This window comes from Cetorhinus maximus, chromosome 22, assembly GCF_964194155.1.
Source record: "Cetorhinus maximus chromosome 22, sCetMax3.hap1.1, whole genome shotgun sequence".
NCBI classification, from domain to species: Eukaryota; Metazoa; Chordata; class Chondrichthyes; order Lamniformes; family Cetorhinidae; genus Cetorhinus; species Cetorhinus maximus.
In genome coordinates, this window is record NC_135900.1 from 53,756,900 (window position 1) to 53,775,031 (window position 18,132).

The 18,132-nt window shown below is 38.2% G+C and overlaps 1 protein-coding gene across 2 annotated transcripts in view; it reads right to left on the reverse strand.

Moving 5' to 3' along the window:
• Positions 1-8,179: 8,179 nt before the first annotated feature.
• The window catches only part of nup50 (nucleoporin 50), a 79,120-nt gene continuing 69,167 nt past the window's right edge, over positions 8,180-18,132 (reverse strand). For both annotated transcript variants that reach the window (XM_078568334.1, XM_078568335.1), the window contains 2 exons: positions 14,264-14,382; positions 8,180-9,196 (listed from right to left, as the gene is read on the reverse strand). In XM_078568334.1, the coding sequence (XP_078424460.1) occupies positions 8,985-9,196; positions 14,264-14,382 (331 nt within the window). In that variant the 3' untranslated portion in view covers positions 8,180-8,984. The remainder of the gene's footprint in view (positions 9,197-14,263; positions 14,383-18,132) is intronic.

Consider the following 18,132-nt stretch of genomic DNA (forward strand, 5'->3'; position numbering starts at 1 on the left):
TCTCATCATTGGAGGGTTTCTCAAAAAAGGTACCGCGGGTAACACAGTCTGACTGATCCATCCACTAGCGATTAATGAATTCCAAAGATATGGTTGGATTATGGAATTAGAAGTGTCTAGCAAGTCAGGCAGCACCTGTGGAGAGCAAAGCGGAGTTATGTTTTAGGTCATTGACCTTTCATCAGAACAACTAAATCTGACCTGATACAGGACATACGTCAAGTATCAGGGCTTCTCATCTGTAAAGGAGATCTGGATAGGCAGGCACTGAGGACACAGTAAGGATGAACAACAAAGAGTAAAGCCATCAGCATAGCCAAAACTAGAATCTTGCAAAACCTATGAAGTGAGAAGAGCAGGGACAGGCAATAATGGGATAGGTTTAAAAATCTAAGCAAGAGTTCAATACCAACCCTACATTAACAGGAAGATTATTTTGGAGACAAGAAAGGTATCTAAAATTGTAAGGATACAGACTTCTAGCCCAAAAAGTCATGAAAGACCCATAGTCTCAGCGGATCATAGGCTACTCTCTCATCAGAGACACATGACTGGTGAGTTTAACCTGAGGGTCATCACACCTCAGGCGAGGGGAGAGATTGAGAATGCAGGGCCTTCATGGATGACCTCGGCCGGTACGGAAATCGAACCCATGTTGGTGTCACAAATCAGCCGTCCAACTGCGCTAACCAACACCCTGCAAAATGGCATAGGGGTTGTAGAAACTGAAAGGAGAGCCTGGAGCTAAGAAGGAAGCATGATTCCTGAATGCAATGGTATATATAGACCTAGAAGTGCAGAAGGAACAGCTGGGGAGGGTTAAGATTGGATAGGAGAAAGTGCCATTACTGAACTGTGCTTTCTAAATAAAATGTATTTTTTTTTACTGAAAATTGAAGTACTTGAACCATTTGAATCTAGGATCTTTGCATGAAAATGACCCAAATGTGATAGCCATTTTGCACACAAAATGCCATAAATACCTATGAGATGAATGAGCAGTTAATCTGGGGCAGGAATTTTAGCTCACTGGGTACGTGTGTCCAACCTGAGCATGAAATGACGCGCGATGATGTCGGCTGAGCATGCTGACAGAGTCACGCCATAGTTTGGTTGGCAGGCGCGCACCAGAAATGGCGGAGTTGTCAATTGTGCTGAATTTTTCACTGACCTTTCAACCTAACAGTTGACAGACAGGCGAAAAGGCCAAGTGGCCTTTGCATTTTTTTGGAAACCTCATCCACGGGCGGGATGAGGTTTCCAAAATCAAATAAAAATTAAAGTTTTTATTTCATTTGGAATTAAAAACATGTCCCAGCTCATTTGACTCATTGAGATTATTCAGCGGGGTCTCGCTTGCATGCATGAAGTTTGCGCTAGGTCTGCCCGCCCGCACAGGCAGTGCTTAATGCTGCCGCTCGCATATCATGCTGGGCTGGCCTTAATTGGCCCATCTGCATAAAATCATGGAGCGTTGCCGATCGTGGTCAGCTTCCCAGCCACCCCTGTCGATCCCGCACACCAAGGGCAAAATTCTACCCCTGATGTTTGTGGTGTTGGCTGAGGGACTAATATTGGTGTGGATAATAGTACACTCTGCTCATATTTGAATAGTGCCACTGAATCTTTAATATCACATTCAAAGTATGGCCAACAATGTAGCAATGGGTGCCAACCTAGATTATGCACTGCATCCGTTCCTTTCTAGAGTAATCCAAAACTCTTGGCACTTCATGACATTTACATTCATGATCGATCGCCCATCGATGACTCCCAAACAAGTAGTTTTTCTGAATTATCGCATTGAAAACCTCCATAATTTTAAAAGTATATCTCCTCTTAGTTTCACTGCTACATAAAAATACTCCCAATGTATTGTCTCAATTATAATTTATATTCCCATATGCTGCACTCTCTCTATGGTTTTAATGTCCGTTCCATAATGAGGTTCAAAACTGCACCCTTAAATATGGCTTATCCATTGTTATGTAAGATTTTATCATTACCTCTGCTTTAGTATTTTTAAATCCTAATAATCCTATTAGCATTTTTATGGCTTTTTTTTATTCACACAAACTCTTATCCTCCCATTCCTTGTTCCAATCCTCCAGTTGCACAACCCTGAGATATCTATGCTCCTCTAATTATGGTTTCTTGAGCATCCTCTATTTTAATCATTAGTGGCCACATCTTCAGTTGCCTAGGCTCTAATCTATGGAATACCCTCCCTACACTTTTCTACCTTATTTTCCTCCTTTAAAAGACCTTAATATCTATTTCTTTTACCAATCTTCTGGTCACCTGACCTAATGTGTTTTAGTGTCATACTTTGTTTAATAATGCTCCTGTGAAACACCTTGAGATGCTTTATTAAAGGTGTTGCTGTCATATTTGTTGCTGTTATATTTCACTATATTTGAAAAAAAACTATAGAATCACAATAATAAAACATTCACTCAGACGAGGAAGAAATAGTAATGTCTCTGGAAAACCACATTTTATTCATGCAAATATTTAATGTTTCACATATTTTCATTTCTATTTCAAGTGTTTTAGCCAGGTTTTATTTGATACCCAGAAATAGGACAATGAACTTCAAAATAAGGGTTATTAGCTGTTATCAGAAAGCACACTTAGTGAGAGTCAACAGGTTTCACAGTGATGGTTAAGATATTAATACGCTACATGCTCTGATAGGAAGACCCTCATGTTTTTGGGTAGAAATTGAAATGTTGTTCAAAAGACTCAAATAAGGCTTCATTTCCAGTCAAACCTATTAATAACCACAAAGGAGTAGGGCATGTTGTAATAGAATCAGATGAATATATAACAAAAGTACATTAATCAAAGGAAAATATTTGAGATAAAATGATCAGATTATCAGCAGGATTAAATCAAGATAAAGCACTTAAAGCAACAAATTAAATTGCCCTCACTGAAATGTGCACTTCCTCATATTAAGTAGTGCTGACACATACAGGTAAAATAATTAAAAAGCTAAATGCTCTTATCACAATAAGTTTTTACAACAAAGGCATTTAGACATTAACAAGATTTCATAAAATGCAAATTAGCTAGAATATCACATCAATGTCTTCAGACAACAGGTTCCCTTTTTATTAGGCAATACAGAATGGAATATCCAGAAAATCCTTAGGCAGGGTGTAATTACATAACAACTTTGAGCCCATTCAGTTTCAACTGTTTTGGAGTTCAGAAATGTGATAAAAAAAACAGATACGCAGTGAATTGGCTTAGACTGATAAAGATTTATGCCTGAAATCAAACAAGATTGGTGTCTAAATAATTGAATGTTTACTGAGAAGTTAGAATTAAAGAACTTCCATATTTTATATAGATAAAATGATTTAAAAATTTTTTTTTGGAGTATGATATCACATATTACCAGTAGCATTGTATTCTGGTACTTGACACAAATGTCACACTCTTCAAACAATACCTAAAATGCTTAATTGTATAAACCATTTTTCTTGATACCCCAGCCATTTTTGTTCACTTAAAACATTCTAATTACATATTTTTTAACATAATTAAATAAACTTATTTTTACACTTGCCACTATCACAATCACTACAAAATCCAAACTTTAGCAGAAAAAAATCTGCCATTCAACACAAATTGGAATGTTTACTTGAAGCAATCCCAAAAATGTTCTTTTTACAGAAAAACATAAAAAACTAATCAAAGTGAATATACATCTGGATGTTGCTTTACAATACTTTGTGGATATAATTTTTTAAAATATATTTTACTTCTCAATTTGAATCATGGATACGTTTGATGTTTTAATAAACTAAATGCCTTTTACCCTGGTTTGAAAGCAAATATTTCACATATGAAAATGTAAACCAAAATGCATTCTTTGCAGCTCTATTAGCACGTTTAGAGGCATCAGTATGGGATTACCGAGAGCAACATAGTTAATACCATTAAATATATTTCTGATTTGTGCAGTGAAATATTTTGTTTTACTACAACTACACATTTTAAAATATATCATAGTCACATCCCCAGACTCATCAGGTGATTGAAGAGGCTTCTTCCATTAATTTCCCCAATTTTTTTGAATGGTACTAACTTATCTGTGTGCTTTCTATTTATTTTGATGTCCCTCCATTGATTATACCCGACATGTACAGTGCTTTTGACCTGCACAATCAGCAACTCAAATCTTCGCCAAGTTTAGCTTTGTTTTAAAAAAATGGTCACAAATAACTACACTGGGGGGAAAAAAATCCAATACTCGAACCTAATAATCATCAAAAATTCAAGGAAGCTACAAATTGCAAAACAGTCCAAAATTAGTAATAACTTAAATTAGCTTTTAAAAAATCAAAATAATGTACAGAATCATTGCTTTTCTGGTTAAACAGGACCGCTGTATTTCAAATATTTCACAAAACACATCACTAAGAGCTTGTATCATGAGATTCTGGACTTTCAGCTCATTAAGATGCAAACATTTTCAAAAACTACAATGCTGACAATTATCCTAACTACATTTAGAACTGACCTGCTTGGTGGCTGCACACATGGATATGAACTGTATGTTTCTGTAAAAATCTAATATTGAAACCAATCTCAAATTCTAATAGAGAACACAAAAATTCTCAAGATTGGCTTCAAATGGTTTATGTTTGAGGACAAGTTGCAACAACCTGTTCTCACACTATTCTTGCAGACTTGAAAGAAAATTCAGAAGTTACATTACAGGTTAAAACCAGTTTTATTTCAAATTTTTAAATTAAGATTTGAGAAGGCGCAGCTAGAGATGGCGTGGTTGTCCATGTGGAAGGCCCTAAGATTTTGCCTGTATTCTGGGAGCCATATTTTATGAAACTGGATCGCAGGGCACAAAGCAACTTGGAGAAAATTGGCTTGGACATTACTTAAATATTATGGACTTCTGGTGCACTGAGCAACTAATCACCAAATAAAATTGCAATACTTTAAAACGATTACAAGGCTACGAAGCAAAAATGGTTTAGCAAAGAAACTGTAATCATTTAAAAAAAAGCAAAGGCAGGGTGAGATTCTGAAAATAGAGTAAATTGCAAGAAAAAATGCAGAACTTTTCAAGGCTATATAAAAGGACAACTTTTAACACCAATTGGTAAATTGCACTGCAGAATTCTTTTGAAAATACAACTGCATGGCAACATTTATTTCAGCCAACAGTATTTACCAAAATGAGTAGCTCCAACAAGAATCATATTTCAGACCCATATTAATCTTGTCAATTGATTGGGTTACATAAAATTTGCAAAACACCTTGATGTTTAGGCTCCACACAAACTTGCTCCTGTCCTCTTCATTTGTCAGCATATCCTTCTATCCTTTCTCCCTCATGTACTATCCACATTCTCTTGAATTCATCTGTTATTCGCCTCACTACTCTTTACGGTGACACGTTCCACAGTCTTAAGTTTTTTCTGTATTTATTGATTAATGACCATCTTATATTTATGACCATTAGTTCTGGACTCCCTCAAGTGGAAACTTCTCCACGTCAACCCCATCAAAACCTTTCAAATAGACCCCTCAGCCATCATTTTTCTAAAGAAAAGACCCCCAAAATGTTCAGCATTTCCTATTAAATGTATCCTCTCAATTCTGGTATCACCTTTATGAAGTCTTTTGCACTCATTCTCCAGTATCTCTACATCCTTTATACAATAGAGACCAGAAAGATGCACAGTATCTTCACATGTACTCTCAAGTTGGTTTAAGCAAGGTTCAATACAAGTTTAACATACCTCTGCTTTTTAATTCCATCCCATTAAAAATGAACCCTAGAGGTGGTTTGCTCTTGAAAGGTCTTAATAACCGACATTGCTTCTTTTAGAGATGTGTGTCGGTAGTTAGATTCCTTTGTCCCTTTGCCACAGTTTAATTAACTAAATCAGTTATGTGATGTCCTTATTCTACCAATATATTCCATCCTACACTTGCAGAATCAATTTATTTTCATATTAAAAATTTAGGGTCATTCATTCTAGATTTCTGGTTGGGCGTAACTGATTTTGGCATGAACTTAAGCTTTGAAAAATAAAAGTTTTTGTTGTATTTAAACAAGGTTTACACGTGTTTTTATACATCAATTTCAGTGAAAGGCCTATTCCTACTTCTCAATTGCTAATTGGATTTCGAACATAAAACTACAAAATGACAATTTAATACTAAGAACTAATATGAGATTCAAATATGCAATCAATTATGGATTTGTGACAGGATCTAGCCACATTTCTTAATACATTTGTGGCCTGATTCCTGATTCATTACCAATTGGTGAGGTTAAAGTGTTGCATGTCAGGACAGTCCAGTGTTTCCATAGATATCAAAATTATGAGAGTCGTACATGATTAATCTTTGCCAGAATCAGGGCAATAAAGCTGTTTAATGATTTAAAAAACCTATATAAAACGCTTGTTGAGCCTCAACTAGGCTAACGTGTCCAATTTTGGGCACAACACTTCAAGAAGGACATGAAGGCATTAAAGAGAGTACAGTAAAGGTCTGAGATAGGTTCCAGGGATGAGGGACTTCAGTTACAAGGACAGACTGGAGAAGCCAGGCATGTTCTCCTTAGAGAAGGTTGAAAGGAGTCATGATAGAGGTGTTCAAAGTCATGAGGAGTTTGGACAGAGTAGAGAGAAACTGTTCCTCTTGGTGGAGGGGTTGAGCACCAGAGGACACAAATTTAAGATGAGTGGCAAGAGAACCAGAGGTGACATGAGGGGTGACAGGCAGAATGACCTCATTCTATGATTTTATGAACATTTAAAACACACTAAGGCTATGACAAAGTTGTCAAGTTTGATAAATTCTAGGAATGCTTAAATCTAAGGAAATTGCTTAATTCCATATTGCTGAAAAAGGGCTCCCACACTGCACCAAAGTCCAGCTCAATGCTTTGATAGTTAGGATTTAAGATATACAGTTCTGTTTTTAACAGTTATATACTGTAGATTCATATTCACATACTGTTCAAGGCTAAACACTGAAAAAGCCGCATTGGTTCTATTGATTATACCCAATCTACATTTGCCTATCTTTGGCTTTCAAACATCGAAACATACGATTTAAGAGCAGGAATAGGCAATTCGGCCATTCAAGCCTGCTCTGCCATTCAATGAGATCATGGCTGATCTGGTTGTGGTCTCAACTTTACTTTCCTGTATGCCCCTCATAACCCTAGGCTCCCTTGTCTATCAAAAATCTGTCTAACTCTGCCTTGAATAAATTCAACGACTGAGCCTTCCATGCTTTCTGGGGAAGTGAATTCCACATACTAACGATCCTCAGAAAAACATTTCTCATCTCAAGTCTTAAAAGGGAGACTTATTTTTCCTAAATGGTGCCCTCAAGTTCTAGTCTCACCCATAGGTGGAAACATCCTCCCAGTATCCACCCTGTCAAGTCCCCTCAGGATTTTATACAATCACCTCTCATTCTTCTAAACCCCAATGGGTATAGGCCCAACCTGTTCAACCTTTCTTCATAGATAAGTCCTATGTCCCAGGAATGAGTCGAGTGAAGTTTCTCTGTACTGCTTACAATGCAATTATATCCTTTTTCAAATAAGGAGACCACAATTGTACACAGTATTCCAGATGTGGTTTCACCAATGCCCTGTACAGCTGCAGTATAACTTGCCTACTTTTATATTTCATTCCCCTTGCAATAAATGCCAACATTCCATTCTTTTTTCCCCCAAGGTCCACTAATCCAGATGTATACAGGCTATATTCAAATTTTAAAATTCAGATCAAAAATATGCAATTTAAAAGATCAAAATGGCAACTTTAAGGTAACCTCCAGAACCACATTGTAGGATATGTAAAGTGGGCATCATGTATTAAGCTATAAAATTAGCCAATTCTAATGATCTGAAGAGAGAAATTTAAAGAAAATTTAAATTGTGTAACGATTGTGTATATAGATAAAGCTATGTTGAACAGAGGAATTTACACCACCAGTAGGCTATATTCAAGGGAGATTCTGTGGCAGGAAATTATGAGCACTTCAGCAGAAAAGGTCAATTTAGGTTACCACACTGAGTTTAGCTAGATCCGCACATGATATGGCACTTTTTTTTGCACAGTGAAACTACTTATGAAATACAATGTACAAGAAACAAGCTCAACAAATCAACAGGTTCAATGTAGTTTTTTTTATTACAATTTTATGACATGAAATGAAAATCATGTAGCTGACAAGCAGTTAAAATGGACGGCTACAAGAGACTTTGGAAGAAATTACAAAAATCCAACAATAATTTCTTTACTACCTGGTTATGTTCAATCCTGTTCACCTGTCATTCCCTTCCTTGTCCTTGTACAGTCTTTTCATTCAATCATCACTTTTTTGATTCTGATTTGTTTTGTTTTCCTTTCTTGCTCATTTTAGTTTCCAAGTTCTCCTAGGCTCATTACTTTATCTTATTCTACCACAAGAGGTATGAATCTCATGGCTTTTTGGGGATGGGAATGGGGTGGGTGGGGGAAACAGTAAATGTTTAAGCATAGTCCAATCATTAGAACAGCTTCAAATACTGCTGCAGCTTTGAGTTCATCTAGGAACCTGAAAAATAACTGGTTTAGCAAGACCAAATAATAGCAGATGTAAGAACTTAAATTTCAATCCCCTAAATTAGCATGCAGATTCTTCCAGGTCAAGAATTGCAGAGTTACTGAATATGCTGGCCCCATTTAATCAAATTTAAGGTATAAAATGAGTTATCAATGCTGCTTAAAAAAAATCAGTTAGGTCACAATTGTATGCAGAAGGCAACTTCATCCAAATGAAAAGGACAATACCTAGGGATGTCCAAATTAGGATGATTGCACTGAAATTCAATCTGCCTAACCAACATATTTCCCATACTCATTAACTTAAAAAAAAAACCCAGAGAAATAAAGCAACTTGGCAAAAACTCTTCACAACACTAAATTGAGCAGGAATTACACTTGATGCGCGGCCTTTTTCTCGGTTATAATTCTGTGGAGCTCATCTGCATCTTCAGTGGTTTTCACACGAATCAAAATTGGAATAGCAGTGCCAGGATTCTTCTCATCAATGGGGGGGTTGGGAATGCAAACAATGAGGATGTTGTTCTTTCCTGTCCTTGTACAAGGCAGTGATGGATGAAGCATAATGTTCAGTAAAATATTTCCTGATCAACAGAAAAAGAAAGTCAAAGCCGTTAAATTATAGAACCTTACTAGCCATTTCCTATAATCCTATTCCCCATCACATTGAAATTTTATTTTTCAAATATATATCGACTTACCTTTGAAAAGCAATTACAGATTCTGCCAATAATCTGGATTGGCCATTTGATGGCTCAACAGCCTCTTACTTGATATCAGAATCCTAAAATCTTCTGATTAGAGTCTTCTGATTAATGACCTATTGGTTAACGGAAAATGTTCCCCCATCGCCCAATTTATGTATCTAAACCTTATTCTTTTGATTTCTTAATGTAAAAATTATCTACATTTTCCTGGGCACAGTAAAACTGACCAAAGATTATATTCCAGCCAAAACCAACCATAGATCATCAGGTTTGTAAACATATCATTGGTCCACTACCCACAATTTTCCCTGAAGGCTTAATCCTTTGAATAGTTCCATTTTCTACTGGACAACACATTTTGAATTGTCAATTTCCAATTAATAAGTCTATAACAGTTTAATTTTGGCAACTGCATCAAGAAATGAACAAAACATTTATTGCTGAGAAAATAGACATGCTATTAAAGCCCTCAACAGAATAGCTTGCAAGAAATTTCCAACAGTAACAGGGGAACAACAATTTATACTGCATGAGAAGAGAGTGCTGATTGTTTGGCAAAAGGACGCTGGTTGAAACATTGCCATGGAGAATGCAGCATGGAACAGTTAACTGCACAGTTTTGTTCAAATTCAAACCAGGCAGATCAACTCTGATTAGTCAAGGCATTACCATGGGGAATGGACCAAAGAATGGCTATCCCTCAGTTTTTGCTTAGTTGAAAAAGGCGCATTTTTAAAATTCATTCATGAGATGTGGGCTAGGCCAGCATTTATTGCCCATCCCTAATTGCCCTCGAGGTGGTGGTGGTGGTGGCCTTCTTGAACCGCTGCAGTCCATGTGGTGTAGGTACACCCACGGTGCAATGTGTGGACATGTTCCTTTTGTCTGTAAAGGACAGGGCCCTGTGTGTGAATATATGTGGCATCTAGCATGTGTAAGTGGGCCACACCGTGAACCCAGCTGACAATCTTAGTGGTTTTCAGTGTAATTCTTGGCACAATCAGGATTGTTTAGCAGGTGTTGTCCAATCGTGGAATCATAGTGGTAGGACACTATGTTTTGAGTTTTGCAATCCAAAAACGTTCTGCCCGTCACGCAAATGAGTAATGTGGTATATGAATTTCAGTGTTGGTGTGATGCCAGGTATATAAGCCTTATGTCCCGACGATTGGCATATTGTATCAAACAGCACATCCCTTTGGCTGTTTGTAACAAGCGAAGTACTAACCATACCCAACCAGCCCGTGCTTGCAAAACTCAAAAGTGTCCAACATTAGATGTGATTCTGTGATTGGGCAACACCTGCTAAGCAAACCCGATTCTGATAAGAATTACACTGAAAATCAATTTAAGATAGTTAGTTGGGCTCGCAATGTGGCCCACTTACGCATGCTAGAAGCCACATATATTCACACACAGGGCCCTGTCCTTTGTAGACAAAAGGAGCGTGTCCACACATTGCACCTTTCTCAACTAAGCAAAAAGCTTAGGGAATAGTCACCCCCTGGTTCATTCCCCAGGGCAACGCCTTGAACAATCAGAGTCTACCTACTGGTTTGAATTTGAATAAAACTGGACAGTGAACTGCTCAATGCTGCATTCTCCATGGCGACACCTCCATCAGAGTCCACCTGTCAACCAATCAGCACACTTCTCATGCAGTATAACTTTCTGTTCCCGTGTTATTGCTGGATATTTTTTGCGAGCTATCCTGATGAGTGCAAAACGAAAAGCTTTGATAGCATGTCTCTTTTGCCAGCAATACTCAAGTTCTGTACTACCAAACGGCTAAAGCTTTTACTGATGGCTTATATCAGTGAAAACCTCATCCTTTACCATTTAGCTACATTTTCTCTCTTCCTTGCAACATCTGAAGGTGGTATAGTTTGTCTTTCAAGTATTGTGGCAAGGTGGCCATTTTTCATGCATCAGCCTGCCCAGTAAATTGCAGCAGACTTATCCAAACGTAACACATTCCCACAAAGCAGAGGAACTAAGAGGTAGCTTCTGCATAACATACAAGGAGCCATGTAATGGAATAACAAGCAGGTGCCTGAAGTGCATTGCATCAAAAAAAACTTACTTTACAATTTGCTGCCTCTACAAGTAAGCCAAATTTAGGTATGGAAAAAGGAAGAGACGTGGAGAAAAGAAATTGAATAATAGACTAAGTACTCACTACAAATTTAAAGGTATACGCTTTCAGAATCAGAACAGCTAAGGGGGTGGTTATTTGGCCCATCGAGTCCATGCCAGCTCTCTGTTGAGCAATCAAGTCAGTCCCATTCACCTGCTTATGCACTGCAAGTTTATTTCCTTCGAGTGCCCATCCAATTTCCTTTCAAAATCATTGATTGTCTCTGCTCATAAGCAGCAAATTCCATGTAATTACCACTTACTGCGTAAAAAGGTTCTTCACATTCCCCCCCATACCCTCTCAAGCCCTTATACTGTCAGCTAATGAGAGCAGCTTTTTGATCTATACTTCACATAATCCCGCTGTAACCTTGTATATCTCCATCATACCACCCCTCGAACTCTCTTACTTCAAGAAGAACCCCAGCTTCTCCAACGCTTTTGTATTGAATACTTTTATTAAGGAAGTCCAAGATCCTGTACGCTTTGTTCATTACTCCCTGCTACGTTCAGAGATGTATATGAACCCCCAGGTAACTCAAACCCTGCACGCTCTTTAGAACTGTGCCATTAAGCCTGTATTGCCTCTCCTTATTCCTTCTACCAAAATAAATCACTTCATACTTATTTGTATTAAATTCCACCTGCCGCTTGTTTGCCCATTCTGCTCGGCTTATCTACCCTTCTGCAGTCAATTGATATCATCCTCACTGCTTGCCTCACCTCAAGTTTGGTCTCATCAGCAAACTTTGAAATTTGGCTCTTATTCCAACATCCATGTCATTTACACATGTCAAAAGTAATACTAGAACTGACCTTTGAGGAACACCACTGCCTACCATCCTCTAGTCTGAAAAACAACATTTACCACATCTTATTATTTTAGTTCTTAAGCCATTTTTTTTTAATTCACTGACCCACCTATTCCATGAACCTCAATTTTGTTTGCCAGCCTCTTATGTGGTACTTTGTCAAAGGCTTAAAATCCATATAGACAACATGAACTGCACTCCCTTCAATCTTCTCTGTTACTTCATCAAAAAATTCAGTTAGGATTAGTCAAGCGCAATATCCTTTTTACAAATCCACGCTGGTTTGCTTTAATTAACTCAAACCTCAAAGTATCTGTTGATTTTTTCTCCTTGATTCTTGTTTCTAAAACATTGCCACTACTGATGAAAAACTGAACAGCCTATAGTCACTTGGAACGTCCTTACACTTTTTTTGAATAACGGTGGTTACATTTTCCACTCTGCAATCCTCTGGCACCTCTCCTGTATCTATGATTAATTGGAAGATTATGGCAAGCATTTCAGCTATCTCCATCTCCACCTTCTTTTAGCAACCTGGGATACAAGCAATCCAGGTGACTTTTCCACTAAGCATTTCCAGTACATCCTACCCATCAATTTTCACCCATCTTTCACTTCCATTGATAATTTTTCAGCATCCTCTTCCCTGGCAAAGAACTCATTAAGTATTCTAACCTCACCCTGCACCTCTAAGTATAAATCACCCTTTGTCCCTGATAGGACCCATCCTGTCTCTTACAACCCATTTACACTCTACATTCTGGTAGAAGTTTTTTTTTGGGTTCCTTGTGATGTTAACTTTCATTCTATTTTCAAATTCTGTGTCTTGTTTTACTCTTCGCTTCTCTCAACTTATTGCATTTTCCCTGGCTCTTATTGAAAAAAATGACTTACATACACATAGCACTTTTCATGATCAGATGTCTCAGAGTGCTTTACAGCCAATGAAGTACATTTTGAAGTGTAGTTACTGTGTAATCTATGATATACAGCAGCCAATAAACTTACAGCAGCCAATAAACTTACAGCACACCCCCACAAACAGCAATGTGGTAATAACCATATAATCTGTTTTCATGATATTGATTGAGAGATAACATTATTAATCTGATATGCATCATACAGCCAATTTTTTGTTTCATTACATTATCCCTTAGTATTATCCAAAGAGCCCAGGATCTGTTTCTCATATGTTTCACCCTTGTTCATGTGTATCTCACCTGGACCTGAAACATCTACTCCTTAAAGATCATCCACTGTTCATATTCAGTTTTTCCTTAAGTCTTGGGTTCCATTTTACCCCGGCTGGATCCCCTCTTATCCCATTAAAGTTAACCTTTTTCCAATTTAGAAATTCTAGTTGAAATTGTTCCTTGCTTTTTTCCATTACTGAGCTAAACCTTATGATACGATAATCATTCTTAACCAAGAGTTCCCTCACAGACAATTGGTCCATTGGGCTCATCTCATTTCCCAGCACCAGATCTACTAATGTCTCCTTAGCTAGACCAAGAACATAAGTGGTCAACACGAACACATTTCAGGAATTCCTCTCCCTCCTTTCCTTTCCCTTCATTCTCACATTATCCCAATCTATACTTAGGTAATTAAAGTTCCCCAGCATCACCATTCTTATAGGTCTTGCACATCTCTGATTTCCCTGCAGATTTTCCCCAATCTTTCCCTATTTGGAGGCCTATAAAATACCCTTCAGTAGCATGACCTAACTTTCACCTCAACTCTAACCAAACGAATATGTCCATTCCCTCTCAAGGGCATCCTCTCTTTCCAATCCTACAGTATCTTCCATTACCAGCAGTGCTAACCCATCTCCCATTTTGCTTCCCCATTTTTCCTGAACACTTTATATCCTTGAATATTGTGTCCAATCCTCACCATTTTTTTAATACCAAATACTAGTATTTGGCATAAACTACTACAACTAAATAATCAATTTGTTAACTAACAAATGAAATATAAATGGTAATCAACTCACCTAGATTAGTGTCTGCTCGCACTAACAATTGAATCTTCTGATCTGCCACAGGTTTCAAATGGACTGTACCAATTCCCTTCTCTTTGAAATCCCCATCTTTCTTGTAGAACAGTTTACACCTGTAAAAAGAGTCAAAATTGCAACTAGTAAGCTTATATTAAAAAAACATATGCAGAATACCACAAATTTCACTTGTCATATTTTTATATTTAACACAAATACCCCATTTGTTAACTTGCAATAGAATTTCCCATTATAAACAGTTGCATTTTTAGTAAGTATTCTCAGGATGTGTGTAGAGTGCCTGGGGAAACAGTACAAGAGGCCAACGAGATAAAAGTAGCAGAGTCAGTGAGAACGAGCCTAACGGAATGAAGTGTTAGAAGCCACAGTATCTCAGACTTCAGTTCTTGGCAGTAGGTCTCAATTCAAGAACCATGAGGTATGGGAGCACAAGTGGAAGGAAGAGGGGTTAAAAAAAAATACTGATAGTGGTGTCAGCAGACGGGAAGAAGCTAATCATAGAATCGTTACAGTACAGACAGTGGTTATTCAGTCAATCCTGTTTGTGCTGGCACTCGGTGAGAGCAATTCACCTTGTGCCACTATCCTGTCTTTTTTGGATTACCTTTTATGTCCACTGCCAGTCTCTTCTCATACTCCCACTTTGCTTCTCTTATTTGTTTTTTCGCTTCCCCTCTGACCTTTTAATATTCAGCCTGGTTTTCAGTTGTATTATCCACTTGACACCTGTCCTTTGAACTCTTTTCTGCTTCAGCTTACTCTCCTCCTTTCATTACCCAGAGTTTTGAGTTTGTTTGCCCTACCTTGCCTTCTTGTGAGAATATACCTACACTGTATCTAAACCCCTTTAAAGGCAGCCCATTATTCAGTTAGATTTCCCTGCCAATCTTTGCTTCCAATTTATTTGGGCTAGATACATTTTCACCCCACTGAAGTTGATTGTCCTCCAATTACTCATTCTTACTTTGGATTGCTCCTCATCCTCTTTCATAGCCAACCTAAATCTGATGATACTGTCCCCAAAATGTTCTCCTACTGACACCTGATCCATTCGTCCCAAATCATTCCCAAGAACTAGGTCTAGTAGTGCCTCCATTTCTTGTTGGATTAGAAACATACTGTAGAAAATTCTCCTGAACATAGTCTAGGAACTCTTTTCCCCTGTGCCCTTTACACTACTACTAGCCCAGTCTATATTTTGATAATTAAGGTCCCCCATTATAATTACTCTAATTCTTGCAGTTTCTTTGTAAATTTGTTCCTCTATATCTTTCCCACTAGTTGGTGGCTATAGGTAATACCGAGCAATGTAACTGTACCATTTTTGGTCCTTAGCTCTAGTCAAATTGATTCTGTCCTCGATCCTTCTGGGACATTCTCTTTCTCCAGCACTATGTTCTCCTTAATCAATACTGCCACCCCTCCTCCTTTCCTCCCTTCTCTTTCCCGAACACTTTGTATCCAGGAATATTTAATACTGTCCTTTTTTGAGCCAGGTCTCTATTATCCCACTGTATTTCTGTTTGGCCATTTGCAACTGCAGCTCACCTATCCTATTTACCACACACTGTGCATTCACATATACGCACAGTAACCCTAATTTAGATTGCCATTTTCCCTAACAGCATTACATTACGAAATAGTAAGTTATCTGTCTCTCTCAATTCTCTATGCACCTTGATGTTCCTTTCTAATATTACCTCCTGGTGCCCACACACCTGCCAAATTAATTTAAACCCTCCCAATAACCCTAGCAAGGAAGCTGGTGAGTGGCTGGTGAAAAAGATTTCTTTCTCCTCAGATGAGGGGCAAGTTTTAAGTCTATTTCTGATAAGTTTAGATAGTAGTCTAATCAATACAGGCCTTTAATTTTTTCCAAGTGGTTTATGCTTAGTGCAAGTTATTCTGAAGAGCAAAAAACTTACAAACTAATTTTTTTTTTTTTTTAATTCATTCACGGGATGAGGGCTTCCTGGCTGGGCCAGCATTTGTTGCCCATCCCTAGTTGCCCTTGAGAAGGTGGTGGTGAGCTGCCTTCTTGAACTGCTACAGTCCATGTGGTGCAGGTACACCCACAGTGCTGTTAGAAAGGGAGAAAGGATTTTGACCCAGCGACAGTGAAGGAACGGCGATATATTTCCAAGTCAGGATGGTGAGTGACTTGGATGGAAACTTCCAGGTGGTGGTGTTCCCATCTACCTGCTGCCCTTGTCCTTCTGGTGGTAGTGGTAGCTACAAATAATATAAATCATCTAGATTCCAAATGGCAGAACAAGTTGTGCATTTGTAGTGCAATGTATGAGTGTTTATGGACAGCGAAACTGTTCTGAGTGAACACATCTGCAGTAGATATCTCTGTCAAATCTCTCTGGCTCAGAGTCAGTTAGCTTAAGTGCGAGTTTGTGAATGTGAGGCCATCCAGGTTGGACCAAAAAAAGGCAGACACAGTATTTTGCAAACAAGGAAAAACTAGAAACAGTGGAGGTTCAAAGAGACTTGTGCTCCGAGTACATGGATCATTAAAATATCATGAGCAGGTGCAGAAAATAATAAAAAAAAGGTTAACAGAAATGCTAACCTTTATATCTAGGAGTAGAATGCAGGGGGTAAAAGTCATGCCTCAGCTATGTAAAGTCCTGGTTAGACCACACCTGGAGTAACTGTCATGAGTTCAGGACATCAAACTTTAGGAAGGGGATATTGGCCTTGGAGGGAATGCAGTATCTGGAGTCCAAGGGTTAAATCACATGGAGAGATTACACAAATTGGGGTTGTAATTCCTAAAATTTAGGAGGTTGTGTGATTTGATTGAAATTTTCAAGGTATTAGGGGGAACAAATAGAGAGAAATTATTTCTGCTGGTTGGGAAGTCTTGGGCTAGTGAGACACACTCTAAAAAATGAGCCAGACATTTCAGGAGTGAAATTAGGAAACCCTTCCACATGTTAAAGGTGGAAGAGGTTTGGAATTCTCCTGCACTATTGGCAATTGATGCAGGTTAATTGTTAATTTTGAATCTGACATTCATTTGATTTTTGTTATCCAAAAGCATCGAGGGACATGGGACAAAGGCACCTGCACTACCTATTGAATGGCAAACATGCTCATGGGACTAAAAGGCCTGTGTGTTCAACACTGGCAGGACTGGTATTTACTACCCATTCCTTAATGTGGTGGTGGTGGTCCACCTTCTTGAACATGGTTAGTATTGCCAAGCAAGAAAGATATGGTCATGCCACAGGGGATATTCTAATAAGCCTGTGGGGAGGAGGAAGTGGGGCCAGCTGGCGTGTGACACAGAGCAAGGCTAGAATATTTAATATATACTTTGCATCAGCGTTTACCAATTATGAGGATTCATGGTAGAGGTAATTGAGGGGGTAAAAGTTGATAGGCAGGAATTACTGGCTATGCTGAAGAATGAATAAGTTGGCTGCTCTGGATGGTGTGCATCCCAGATTGCTAAAGGAACTGGGGGTTGATATAGCCAAAAGGCTCGCCATAACCTTGCAATCTTCCCTAGATACTGGAGAGCTGCAGAGGTTTGGAGTAAGGTTGACGTGTCCTGTCACCTTTATTCAAGAAAGGGTGCTTCAAATAACTACAAGCCAGTCAGTTTAACAATAATCAGGGAATAAATTAACAAACACTTGAAAAATTCTTAGTTAATTAAGCATGAATTTGTAAAAGGCATATCCTGCTTGATAACATACAAGGTCCATGAAGGGAATACAATGGATGTTATCTATCTGGATTTTAGGAAAGTGTTTGACAAAGTACCACATAGAAACACCACAGATCTAAGGTTTTAGGCAAGAGATGCAGGGGGAAGTTGAGGAAAAACG